The 14,235-nt window shown below is 50.5% G+C and overlaps 1 protein-coding gene across 1 annotated transcript; it reads left to right on the top strand.

Moving 5' to 3' along the window:
• Positions 1-11,578: 11,578 nt before the first annotated feature.
• On the top strand, positions 11,579-12,514 carry LOC116501449 (olfactory receptor 14J1-like). The gene has a single exon (XM_032207022.1). It carries the CDS (start codon positions 11,579-11,581, stop codon positions 12,512-12,514), a length of 936 nt encoding a protein of 311 aa, XP_032062913.1.
• The last annotated feature ends 1,721 nt before the right edge of the window (positions 12,515-14,235 follow it).

The following is a 14,235-nucleotide window of genomic DNA, read 5'->3' as shown; positions in this document are numbered from 1 at the left end:
AGGTGTCTACCTCAGGGAAGTTGGGGCACTTGTACTAAGTATTTCTATATTATTTAGTTGTTCTATTTTCATTGTTATTTCTTATATTCAGATCTTCAGGGCAGTGCTGAGGATTCCCTCTGAGCAGGGCCGGCACAAAGCCTTTTCCACGTGCCTCCCTCACCTGGCCGTGGTCTCCCTGTTTGTCAGCACTGCCATGTTTGCCTACCTGAAGCCCCCCTACTTCACTTCCCCATCCCTGGATGTGGAGGTGTCATTTCTTTACTCGGTGGTGCCTCCAGCAGTGAACCCCCTCATCTACAGCATGAGGAACCAGGAACTAAGGGATTCAGTGAGGACTCTACTTGAATAGACACATCTTCAGCATATTCACCTATAATAATATGGCTATAATTAGAAATTCCATCTTTTCCAGAAAAATATTATTTCTGTTATTAAACGCCTGTAATATTATTTTATCTAACTAATTTGCCTTTGATTATATAATGTTATTCTTAGTCTCATACTTGTCAATTATTTACCTATAGAAACCGGCTTCCTGTGTACATAAAGCTACTGAAGTTACCTTGTGAATTCCATAGGTCTCAGCTTCTCTTTCTTCCCTTCTGTGGAGCTGGGGGAGCAGCCCCAGCACACAGGAGGGGCTCAGGACCAAGCCCAGCTGCCACATGCAGAAGCATCCCCAGCAGCCCTCAGGGCTGCCCCTCACTGCCCGCTGGGCTCTGCCTCTCTGCTGCCTTTGGGTCGGGGCTGCTGCTTCCCTGGAGCCATGGCCATGGCCAGCAGCAGGACGTGGCCTTTTCCCTGCTGCTCTCTTTTGGCTTCCACATTGTGCTTCTTTTTTTCTGGGTAAGCCCTGATATCTCATGTACCTTGGTGACAGTCCTGTTGTCTCTGCAGTGGCATCCCTGTGGCTGCAGGCAGCAGCAGGCACTGTGCAGCCCTGGGTCACAGCTGGCCTCCCTGCTAGCACCACAGTAACAAGAGGGTCTTGCTCAGGGCAAACCCAGGACCCTGGACACCTCTTCCAAATGTGCTATCAGGAACACAGCCAAGGGGTTGCTCCCTGCTTTTCTGTTTCCTGTGGATCTTCATGGAGTGAAGGACACAGGATGAAAGTCCCAGGGTGGTCTGTGAGCGACCAAGCGCAGGACTAAGTACTCCTGTTGTGGCAGCACTTGCCTAAGGAGATGACAACTGGTCTTGGACTCATCTGCATGGGACTACACCCTGCAGTGGGGCTGACGGACGATGCTAGCCTGGAGAGGAATCTGGAGCTTCCAGGAGATGCCAGGGGATCTCTAGGGACAGAGTGCTGAGTGGGTAGTGATTAGAACCTCATAAAATGACTGTGCAAGGTCGTTTCAGGTAACAAACAAGGTGAATCTGAGGAGTGCATGGGCAGCTCAGACTGCTCAGGCTGGGTCAGCTGTCACAGCAGGTTCCGTTCCCAGCCTCTTGCCCACCTGCAGCCAACTAACTCCCGGGGTAGAGTGAGAAGCCGAGAAGGCCTTGATGCTGTGCAACCACAGGTGACCAACACTGTTCTGGTCACATATCAAAAACACAGCACCGCAGGGCCTGATCTGCTGAGGAACTCTGTCCCAGCCAGAATCAGTGTCCCTACAATGGACAAGAAGCTCTGGAAGGAGCCAAGAAAGTGCTAATAAACACCAGGACAATTGAGGAAGCCCAAAGGCCCTTCTGAAGGGTCACTGAGTGCCACCTGAGAGGCAGTGCTGGGCAGTGGGGAGGGCCAGGAGAAAGACTTGTGAGAAGGCTGTGAGAAACAAGGAAATCCAGGGCTTTTGCAGATCCTTGAAGTCCTGCCTGAGTCCCAAATGGAAAGCAATCTATGTCTGTGGGTTGACGAGAAGGAAGTTGGTGAGTCCCGGATGGGGGGCAGGGCTGAAGGGCTCTGCGTGAAGCTGGGTGGATGGAGAAGTGTCCACCTTGCATGTGTGCCTCAGCCTGGGAGCAGGGGCCTGCCCGTGGTGCGGGATGGCTGGGCTGTGCTCAGCCATGACCCAGGAGATGACCTTGCTCTCTTCCTCCCCACCACTCCCCACATGGGGCAGGTCCTCAGGAAACACCCCTGAGCCTGGAGATGCACCAACCTGCTGCGCTGAGGTGCCACTACTGCAGAGGCAGAGGGGAGGCTTGGAGAGACACATGGGGCCTGCGGGCAAGAGTGGTGTGGCCTGGGGATCTGAGTGCCTGGGAAAAGTTACCCTGGAGCCTTAGGAGCCATTCTGGAAAGAAAACTTGTAGGCAAGAACCACACTTTTGTGGCAGTGCAGAGCTGCTGGGCACATTGTGCAGGGTGCTCTGATGGACTTTTGTGTCCTTTTCCATCGTGTCTTAAGTGGTGTTTTTCTCAGGAATAGAGTATCCAACAGAGCACTGACAGATAGTCTAAGATCATGAAAGTCATCATAAGCATGCCCCGAAAAAGATAACTGATATGGAGAAATCAGGAGAAGCCTGGCCAGGAGAAATGTAACACTGAGAGGAGGGAATAGGGGCTTGGCCAGCCGAAATTAAGGATTTTGTAGAGGTAAATTGGTTCAGGTTATGCTGATGCAGCTGTAACTGTGACTTAAAATAGTCATACAAGGCTATTCCCCGGCTTCAACCTGTAAAGTTAATTCCTAAAACTAAATGCTACTCAGCACCCTGACAGGAATCCACTGCTGTAATGACTGACCTCAACGTATCCCTAGAAGACAAAAATTAACCCATTAGCCGCTTCCCCTAGCTCTTATTCTCTTAATCACTCTGATCTCTGCCCTTAATACTAGCATTAAAATGGTCTATTTAACACTAGAAAACTGCTTAAGAGACCTATACAAAACCCTAACTCCAAAGAAATGTGAGGGGCGATGGATCTGATCAGCTTGTGGGCCCCAAGGAGGAGATGGGTGGGAATGCTCTGAGGAGCTCAGCTCTGCCTCAGCATCTCCTGCCCCAGCAGCAGGAATGTGACTGTGGCAGTGACTGTGAGGTCACTTCTGTCTCTGCATTTGATAGGGCAGCAGCAGGAACGTGTCCCAGAAAGGGACTGTGAGGTCACTTGTGTCTGGAGGTGGCAGGTCAGCCTTGGCTTCTCCCTGGGAGCTGCACTTTTGGGCTGACATCTGGCAGTGGCCCTGCTAGGCCAGCAGAAGGCACCTGCTTGGCATGCTGACTGGGGGATCCCCTCTGCCTCCAGACCCAGGAGGACCCAGGCAGAAAGAAGGCCCCCAGATGGGTTGTCCTGTCCCTTCTGCTTGAGTCCATGAGTGGGCAGCAGGAGGCACAAGGCTTGGCTGTGTCTCCACAAGAAGCTGCAAGGCAAGCAGCAGGCCCCTGGTTTGGAAGCTGCTGCTGAGGTGACTTGTGTCTGGTTGGCTGAGAGGCCGCAAGGAGCCTGCTGGGTTGGGATGCCTACTTGAGGAGTGGTTTCCACTCTTATGGAGCTTCCTTTGACAGTAGGAAAGAGCAGAAGAAAAAACTTCCACAGAGTGCACCTTGGAAGTTAAGCATTGTCCACAAGGAGGAAGAAATGTCCCTCAAAGGGTCGTGCTGTGGTGCCAGAGGTCACCCTCTGATCAGACCCTGGCTTTGTGTTTCAAGGAAGAGCTGGTGAAGGCTGACGAGACATGGGTGAAAGCAAGGGATGAAAGCAAGGTGGTGAACAGAGATGGTATCTCCAGACTTCACGGAAATAGGTCAGACTATGGCACATGATAGGAAAGCCTGTAGAGGGGAAGGCAGAGGGTGTTGGTAGAAATGGCAGGCTTAACAGCCCTGAAATTTCTGTCTTCTTGGCTAGAGTTTATGAGGAAATATATTTCATTCATTGTGATGAGGCCTCATTGATTCCTTGTTACCCTGTGCAGCAGCTCAGAGGTGTCATACCACTGTTCTTCTCATGACATCACACTGCCCACCCCATCCCACAGATCCCCAAGAAAAGCCCTGAGCCAGACGTTGGGGTGCAGGATCTCCCCTCCCTGTTCCAGGGGTCAGGCCTTGGCTCTTCTGCTTCACTAAAACCAACCAAGACTTTTCTCAGCACAGTGGCTTTGCCTGTCTCTAATCAAGACCTCCAATTATCTGCCCTAACAAGGCCCTGGGGAGGCTTTGTTAGTAACAGCCCTCAGTGGGGCCCATTAATACTCCAAGTCACTTCAACTTTTCCTTCTGACTTTACTTGCTCAAGCAGTTACATCACTCTCCTCTCAGTACCTGAGCGTCACAGGCTCAGCACCAAAAAAAACATGGAACTCATTAAAATGAAGAAACTCCTAACATCTCTTCAGTAGTTCTCCTCAAGACTTCATGCCTTTTACAGCTAATTGCAGAGCTTGCATGGCATACTTAAGGTAGAAGATTTCAAAAAGCAGCTAATAAAAATATCTTCTGTTTTTAAAGGGTGAATTTTGCTGCATTTCAGTTTTGAGAATCATACTCCTATTGCTACTCATCCAGGGTTACTTCTTTGGAGACCTTCACCAGAAGAAAAATCAGAGTCTGGAGGTCTGAAACCTCCACTGCCAGCAGTAGTCATTGTCACTGAAACTGTAGCCCAGCCCAGCACATGAAACCCTTTCTAAGACAGTTCGGGTTCTTTGAGAAAAAAATAATATCTAAAATTAAATTAAATTAAATTAAATTAAATTAAAATTGAAATGACATTTGGAATCTGAGAAATTCAGCTTGAATCTCAGTAGGCACCTAGACATCCATGGTATCTCTTGGGTCTTCCGTGGAAAACTGAAGAAAATATATCTTCAATTTTCTGTAGCTGTACCCATGATCTTGGCCTCTTTTGGGAAATTGCCCCTTCCAGACAGAGAAAATTAAATTGAGTAAAGTGAGAAGACCTGCCCAGTCAATAGAGTAGGGCAAGGTCCTACTTCCTGTGCAATAGATGCAGAAAGCAAAAAGAATTGCATTGTGCCTGACACTACTCTGGGACGTGTCACCCAGGTCAGGCAACTTTACCTTAGTGCTGACAAGGACATCACTAAACTACGCTCCCAAGCTCTACATCTACACCTCGGCTCTCCCGTCGATGAACCAGCTCATCAATTTCCTATCTGGGAGATCCTCTACCCATACATAAATCTCTTCTTCCTCTCTTGCTTGACCAGCACGGTGACTTGAATGGGGAACACCCTCATCGCCGTGCTGGTGCCTGACACCAAACACCTGCAGATGCCCGCGGCCTTCTTCCTGGGGGAGAGTTGTCCTCCTTGCACACCTTGTACGGCTCCACCACCCTGCCCCAGATGCTGGCCAGCTTCCTGGCTGGAGACAGCATCCCCTTTGCTCACAGAGGTGGCAGCACTCTCAGCTGCACCTTCTGCATGACCGCAGTGCTTCCTGCTGGGGGCCATGTCCTACGGTCAGCCCTGGGCTGTATTCCACCCCTGTTCTCTATAAGGCTCGGGAAGTGGAAGGCCTGACTCCAGAAGGCAGCTGTACCTGAACCAGGTGAATTTCTCTCATGTACAGGAATTCTTTCTCCTCCTCCCAGCTACAGTTCTGTGGCCCCAGTGTCATAGACACCTCTTGTGTGGTTTTGCCCCATTGCTGGAGCTGTCCTGCAGTGCCAGAGCGATACTCCTGGTTTTGCTTTCAAAATTTGCATTTGTATCCAATCTTCCTATTGCTAATCATGCAGATTTCATGTGTGTGTGTCCTGTGTTGGCAGGCCCAAGGCTTTATCCACCTGCTCTTCTGTCCTCACGAGTGTCACTGTTTTCTATGGCACAATCATCATTTTCTGTGTGAAGCACAGAACATCCCACCTCACAGATCTTAACCAAGCTCTTTCCAAACCTTCATCATCCCCCTGGTCAATCCTCAGGTTTCTTAGCGGTGGTGTGGGAAGGGTGAGGGAGGTGCTGGTGGAGGTGCTGACATTGTCATAAGACCTATCTCAAATACCTTGTAAAGGACAGATGGATCAAAGACTTTCTTCGGGACTTGGAAAAGGCAGATGTCAAACCCATCTTCTAGTAGAGGGGCAAGCAGAAGGATGATTAAGCCTAACCAAGGAGAAAAGTGCCAGCCTTAGCCTTAGGCCCTCAAACCAGACCTAAACTGAAGTTCTCAAAGCTTACCCTTATTCTAAACCCTGAGTAGGATCCTTAGGCACAACACCAAACAATTCCTTGAAGCCCTTGCCATTCCTTTAACACTGGAATGTGACCTCTAATTCCTAAACATTAACCTGATCATCTAACCCTCATAGCCCTCCACCCTGCACACAGCACATCTCAGCTTCAACCCCACTCCTACCCCTACCTTTTGTGGCTTTTATGCTTGGGGTAGGGCAGGGACTGTGAGGTCCTGCAGCAGTCCCATGGCATTGGAAGAGGCATGTGAGGTGACAGGTATGTGATCAGATCAGAGGCCGCAAGGAGGAGATGGCTGGGAATGCTGGGATGGGATCAGGTGTGCCTCAGGATGTGCTGGGCCTGCAGGAGGCACATGGCTGTGAAGGAGGCTGGGAGGTCACTTCTGTCTCTGGCTCTGATGGACCTGCAGGATGAATGTGGCACAGAAAGGGACCGTATAGGGCAGAAGCATGCACATGGCATTGAAGATGATGGTGAGGCACCTTCTGTTCTAGTCAGGTGAGAGACCACAGGAAGGCTGATGGCATGGGAGTCATGGTTGAGGTATAGTTTGTGAGACCATAGAATCAGAGAATGGCTCCTGTTGGAAGGGACCTTAAAGGTCATCTAGTTCCAACCCCCTGGCCATAAGCAGGGATGCCCCCCCATGAGATCAGGTTGCCCAGGGCCCTTTGCACAGGAATCCCTTCCTCTGTTGCATCAACTACACCTCTCAGCTTGGTGTCACCTGCACACTTGCTGAGGGTGCACTCGACCCCACTGTCTATGTCACTAATAAATATATTAAACCGTACGGGTCCGAGGACAGACCCCTGAGGTACAACACTTGTCACCAGCCTCCACTTGGACATAGAGCCATTGAGCACCACTCTCTGGGTGTGACCTTCAAGCCAGCTCCTTATCCACTGAATGGTGCACCCATCAAATGCGTCTCTCTCTAATTTGGAGACCAGGATGTCATGTGGGACCATGGCAATGGTCTTACAGAAGTCCAAGTAGATGACATCGGTCAGTCTTCCCTTGTTGTCTGATGTGGTCACTCCATTGTAGAAAGCCACCAGATTGGCTAGGCACCATTTACCCTTTGGTGAAGCCATTCTTGTTGTCTCGGATCACCTCTTTGTGCCTTGACACTGATTCCAGGAGGATCTTTTCCATGATCTTTTGAGGCACAGAGCTGAGGCTCACCATTCAGTAGTTCCCTGGGTTATCCTTTCTACCCTTTTTAAAAATGGTAGTGATATTTCCCTTTTTTCAAGCCACCAGGAACTTCACACAACTGACAGGAATCTTCAAATATGATGGAGAGAGGCTTGCCAACTGCATCAGCCAGTTCTCTCAGGACCCTGGGATGCAAGTCATCAGGTGCCATAGACTTGTATTTGTTGAGTTCCAGCCGGTGGTCTCAAACATGCACTTCATTTACAGTGGGTGGGACTTTACAGCCCCAGCCTCCATCCATGGGTCCAGGGAAATGAAAGACTTGGGAAGCCTGACTGGCAGAGAAGACTGAGGCAAAGATGTTGTTGAGTCCCTCAGCCTTCTCCATGTCTGTCATTGCCAGTGCACCCTTCTCATCCATCAGAGGGCATACACTCTCCTTGGCCATTCTTTTATGAGCAGTGTATCTGTAGAATCCCTTCCTATTATTGCTTGCATCCCTTGAGAAGATCAGTTCCATCTGTGCATTGCTTTCCTCATCCAATCCCTGAACACCCGAAACGGAAACATGTGAGAGGGCCTGGGAAAAGGAACCCTGGCTCCATAGAAGCCACTTGGGAAACAAAACTTGTAGGTAGGAAGCATGATTTTGTGGAGGTGCAAAGCTGATGGGCACATTGTGCAGGATACTCCTAAAGACCCATGTGTCCTTTTGCCTCCTGACTACAATGCTGACTACAATGCTTCTCAGGAATGGGGTAGCCAACAGAGGTGAGACAGATACACTGAGATGTTAAATGTCATCAGAAAGCTGATCCCAATAAAATGTGGCACAGTCAGGAGCAGCTCGGACAAGAGACTGTAGATGCTAGATGCTACACTAACACTGATTTAAAACAGTCATGTATTGCCGTCACCTTATTTGAACCAGTAATTTTAATTGTTAAAACTAAATGCTACTAAATACTAAACGCTACTCCACCTCTCTGAGAGGAATCCACTACTCAAAGTATGCACTGAAGCAAAACACAGCCCTTAGCCCCCTTCCCTTACCTTTCCCTGACCTTTACACTCCTGCTTACCCCAATCCCTACCCTAAACACTAACATTAAAATGCACTATTTCGCCCTAGAGAAGTTGTAGGCAGGCCTTAAAATACTCTTAACCACAGGGTTTGCCCATAAGCTTATGACAGACCTAATAGCCACAGAAGAACACCAAAGATTCCCATTAAACCTGTGTTTATCCTCTAACCTAGAATGGTGAGCCCTAGTCCCTAAAGAACTAGAGAGAGGTCAGCCCTACCTCAGGATGTCCTTACCCAGCAGGAGGAATGTGACTCTGAAGTCACTTCTGCATCTGCACTTGATAGGGCAGCAGCAGGAATGTGTCACGGAAAGGGACTGTGAGGTCACTTCTGTCTGGAGGTGGCAGGTCAGCCTTGACTTCTCCCTGGGATCTGCACTTTTGGGCTGACAGCTGGCAGTGGCCCTGCTAGGCCAGCAGAAGGCACCTGCTTGGCTGGTGGATCCCCTCTGCCTCCAGACCCAGGAGGACCCAGGCAGAAAGTAGGCCCCAACATGGGTTGTCCTGTCCCTTCTGCTTGAGTCCATGACTGCACAGCAGCAGGCACAAGGCTTGGCTGTGTGTAGCCAAGAAGCTGCAAGGCCAGCAGCAGGCCCCTGGCTTGGAAGCTGCTGCTGAGGTGACTTGAGTCTGCTTGGCTGACAGGCCACAAGAATTATGATGGGTTGGGATGCCGTCTTCAGCTGAGAGAATGGAGCATCAGTGTGGGCGAAACTTGAGAAAATGCAGGATTTTGCCTAGAGAATCCTCTTGACATTTACAAGAAGAACCCAGTCTTGCACCAGAGGAAGAGGAACCCTACACATGGGCAGACTGGGACCCTGCTAAGTGAGCGGTGCCCAGGAGGAGGAAGGCCTGAGCACCACGAGGGATGCCATACAGCAGTGGTGCCTGCTCACCAGAAACCAGGCCAAGCTTCCTACAGAGCTGCGTTAGGAGGAGCATGGACACCAAGAAGATCTGAGTTATCAGACTCAGCTCAGACTCGGTGTAACACCTCACGGACAAGTGCCTACAATAGCCACTAAAGAGGTACAGGTCTGGGAGTCCCTAGGACAGCCTGGTGTGGAGAGGATCAAGGGTTATACCAAGGCTGAAAGTCCCTACTCTCATTTCTGACTGAAACTCACTGCCACTGATGAATTTGAAGAGACAAGTTGATAATGAGCCCAAGGTCCTCATTATCGCTATGCATGCACCCATGAACCAGGCAGGGGTTGTACCATTCTCCAGCACTTGGTCATGTACATCCCCATCTGCTACTGCACCACAAAGAGCCCTGAGCTGTCTCTGAATGTAAAGGATCTCCCTTCCCAGGGGACATGGGTCAAGGCCTGGCCCTTGTGCTTGCTGACACACATCCAGTTTTCCTACACATCAGTGTCACCTTCACATTGCCTTTTTCTCCTTGTCCTCACTGCCTCCAGGGTTCTGCTCTAACGAGCTCCAAGGGAGGCTGTGTCAGTGCTGGCCCTCAGGGGGACACTGCAGGAAACTTGCCTCTGACTTGGACTTCTGGAGAGATGTCTTCAATTGTCTCTGAGTGCCTGAGGTTCATGAGCTCATCAGCAAAGCCCCCAGAGGGGTGATTGCAGTGCCTTGGGCTGGTGCTGTGCTGCTGAGCTGGGCTGGGCTCGTGGGACAGAGAGAGCTCGTGGCAAGAGGGCCGTGGTGCAGAGAGACAGCTGTGCCCAGGAGCAACTCCTCTGCACAGCACAGCAGGGCTGGGGGCTCTGACCGCAGCTGGCACACACAGAGGAGAGAAGGAGAGAGGGCTTGGAGGCACTGAGGAGTGCAACAACAGAGGGCAGCGTGTGGCAGGACACATCTGCAGGCTCTTGACACCGTGAGGCTCTGGCAGCAGGGCACTGCAGGTGGGGTTGCCAGAGGGGTCTTCTACAGTGGGCACATCCAATGGCTGAAGCACCTGTCGGGATGGGTCTCTCTGTTTCTCCAGAAATGAGCAGAAAATGCTTTAGAGAATGGCATCTATGGTTGGACATTTAGAGAGGAAGGCTAAAACTGGGGTTACCTGAAGGGTAAGATTTTTTCTATAGTCTGTGTTTTGAGCTTATGGCAGTGGAGTGCAGGTAGGTTTCAAGGTAATTTGTTGTCAGCATTGTGTAGGAGACTGAGACTCCTGGAGCATTGCACTGAGAGATCCATATGTCAGAAATGAACTTCATAAAGTGCCTTCAGCCACCTCAGGTTAAAGATTGGACCAATGTCATGTTTGTGGACTCCTCAGGTTTTTACTGAGCTGACGCTAATCTGGCTCCTGGCAAGGATATGGGCAGGTAGCAGGGACATGGGCAGGCAGTGAGAGGGAGCTGCTGCCAGAAATGTTGTGTTAGGGAGGGCTCAGGCACCTCCCTGCCATCCCCTGCAGGGCAGGCACCTTCCCTGGGACACCCCCTGCTCTCCTCTCCCACCAGCACAACCTCTGCCCTGGTGTCCCCAGCAGGAGCTGCCTCGTCTGCAGGCAGAGCTGCAGCACAGGAGGGTCTGCTGAGTGTCCGTCTGTCCCTCCCTGGCCTTGCGTCCCCTGGCAGCAGCACGCTGGCATTCCTCCTGGCTTCTCCAGCTGGCCATGCTGCTGCTGTTCTTGTTCCCAGGCTGGCTGGGGATGGGGGTTTCACATGCCTGTGGGGTGAGCCCTCGGTGTGCTTGGGGGAAAGGGAGTATGGGAGTATGGGGACAGAGTGGGGGGTCTGGAGATGGACACTTTGAGCTTGGATTGCTCTGCTCTCAGCAGTGTCCAAGTTATTCTCAGGTGAACTTCTGAGTTCAGTTTTCCTGCAGCACAGATCAACTGAATCCATGGAGAGGATCCACAGGATCCACAGTATTTCACATGCAATAAGAACGAAATGTACAGGATTTCTGCCTTAGAGATTCTCCACAGGAGTAATGGCTAAGCTAGAAGAAAAGATACAAGTCTTCCTATGTTATTTACCTATTGGTGTAGGACAGGACTGACTCCTGCATTGCCTACAGCAGAGTCCTCTGTTCCAAAGCACAGTCTAAGGCAGCATCAATCCAACTGCAAGAAAGGGATCTGCCAAATATCTTCATGGAAGTGAGCAAGCATGTTGGGAGGCTTAAATGAGAAATGGAAATCCTTTTCCTTAGATAATTCTAATGTTAATAATCACCGTCTTTCTGTTCCTTGGGCAGGACCCCATGCCCAGAACAAGCATATGCCCAACATCAGCTCTGGGAGTGAGTTCCTCCTGCTGGCATTCGCAGACACGCGTGAGCTGCAGCTCCTGCACTTCGTGCTCTTCCTGGGCATCTACCTGGCTGCCCTCCTGGGCAACGGCCTCATCCTCAGCGCCGTAGCCTGCAACCACCGCCTCCACACCCCCATGTACTTCTTCCTCCTCAACCTCGCCCTCCTTGACCTGGGCTGCATCTCCACCACTCTGCCCAAAGCCATGGCCAATTCCCTCTGGAACACCAGGGCCATCTCCTATCAAGGATGTGCTGCTCAAGTTCTCTTTTTTGTCTTCTTCTTTGGCTCAGAGTTTTCCCTTCTCACTATCATGGCCTACGACCGCTACATTGCCATCTGCAAGCCCCTGCACTACGGGAGCCTCGTGGGCAGCAGAGCTTGTGCCCAGATGGCAGCAGCTGCCTGGGGCAGTGGCTTTCTCAATGCTGTCCTGCACACAGCCACTACATTTTCCCTTCCCCTCTGCCAAGGCAATGCTGTGGACCAGTTCTTCTGTGAAATCCCCCACATCCTCAAGCTCTCCTGCTCAGATGCCTACCTCAGGGAAGTTAGGGCACTTGTGTTTACTGTTTCTTTATTTTTTGGATGTTTTGTTTTCATTGTGTTGTCTTATGTGCAGATCTTCAGGGCTGTGCTGAGGATGCCCTCTGAGCAGGGACGACACAAAGCTTTTCCCACGTGCCTCCCTCACCTGACCGTCGTCTCCCTGTTTGTCAGCACTGCCATATTTGCCTACCTGAAGCCACCCTCCATTTCCTATCCATCCTTGGATCTGGTGGTCGCACTTCTGTACTCAGTGGTGCCTCCAGCACTGAACCCCCTCATCTACAGCATGAGAAACCAAGAGGTGAAGGATGCAGTGAGGAAACTGTTTCAATACATGCTTCTTAAGCATCAGTAATGTGTTCAGAAGATGTATTTCTAATAATGTGGAATTTTGATTCATATTATGTTATTTCATTTTTATCTTTACTAGTGCTATCATAACATTATCATTGATAATAATCCTAACAGAAATAAAAGGGTATTTGGGAAGATGATATAATATTTTTTTAATTATTTTTCTCTGTTAATATTTTAAATATTTTTATTTTTTTTTTTATAATGCAATTCTTAGTATTCTGAATGTTACGTTTTGTGTTAGTTTTCACCACATCATCTGTGACCCAGAGGCTTTCTCTGAATGTGTCAGGAGCGGTCTGTCCCCAAGTGCCCAAAGATGAGCTGGCGGGGAAGAAGACCAGCCTGGCTCAACAGAGAATTGTGGCTTGATCTTAGGAGAAAAAAGTGGGTTTATAAGCTTTGGAAAAGTGGGCAGGCCACTAGGGAGGACTTTAAGGATGTAGCGAGGCTGTGCAGGGACAAAATTAGGAAGGCTAAAGCTCATCTGGAGCTCAATCTGGCTACTGCCGTTAAAGATAACAAAAAACGTTTCTATAAATACATCAACACAAAAAGAAGGACTAAGGAGAATCTCCATCCTTTACTGGATGCAGGGGGAAACTTAGTTACAAGAGATGAGGAAAAGGCGGAGGTGCTCAATGCCTTCTTTGCCTCAGTCTTTAGCGGCAATACCGGTTGTTCTCTGGATACTCAGTACCCTGAGCTGGTGGAAGGGGATGGGGAGCAGGATGTGGCCCTCACTATCCATGAAGAACTGGTTGGTGACCTGCTACGGCACTTGGATGTGCACAAGTCGATGGGGCCGGATGGGATCCACCCAAGGGTACTGAGGGAACTGGCAGAGGAGCTGGCCAAGCCACTATCCATCATTTATCAGCAGTCCTGGCTATCGGGGGAGGTCCCAGTTGACTGGTGGCTAGCAAACGTGACGCCCATCTACAAGAAGGGCCGGAGGACTGACCCTGGAAACTACAGGCCTGTCAGTTTGACCTCAGTGCCAGGGAAGCTCATGGAGCAGATCCTCTTGAGAGTCATCATGCAGCACTTGCAGGGCAAGCAGGCGATCAGGCCCAGTCAGCATGGGTTTATGAAAGGCAGGTCCTGCTTGACGAACCTGATCTCCTTCTATGACAAAGTGACGTGCTGGGTGGATGAGGGAAAGGCTGTGGATGTGGTCTACCTTGACTTCAGCAAGGCTTTTGACGCCGTTTCCCACAGCATTCTCCTCAAGAAACTGGCTGCTCTTGGCTTGGACTGGCGCACGCTTCGTTGGGTTAGAAACTGGCTGGATAGCTGGGCCCAAAGAGTCGTGGTGAATGGAGCCAAGTCCAGTTGGAGGCCAGTCACTAGTGGCGTCCCCAGGGCTCGGTGCTGGGGCCGGTCCTCTTTAATATCTTCATCGATGATCTGGACGAGGGCATCGAGTGCACCCTCAGTAAGTTTGCAGATGACACCAAGTTAGGTGCGTGTGTCGATCTGCTTGAGGGTAGGAAAGCTCTGCAGGAGGATCTGGATAGGCTGCACCGATGGGCTGAGGTCAACTGCATGAAGTTCAACAAGGCCAAGTGCCGGGTCCTGCACCTGGGGCGCAATAACCCCAAGCAGAGCTACAGGCTGGTAGAGGAATGGTTGGAGAGCTTCCAGGCAGAGAAGGACCTGGGAGTGATGGTGGATAGTCGGCTGAATATGAGCCAGCAGTGTGCTCAGGTGGCCAAGAAG

The sequence above is a fragment of the Aythya fuligula genome, chromosome W (assembly GCF_009819795.1).
Source record: "Aythya fuligula isolate bAytFul2 chromosome W, bAytFul2.pri, whole genome shotgun sequence".
In the NCBI taxonomy this organism is placed as follows: Eukaryota; Metazoa; Chordata; class Aves; order Anseriformes; family Anatidae; genus Aythya; species Aythya fuligula.
Note: the sequence above shows the minus strand (reverse complement) of the source record. Positions and strands in the feature narration are given on the sequence as shown.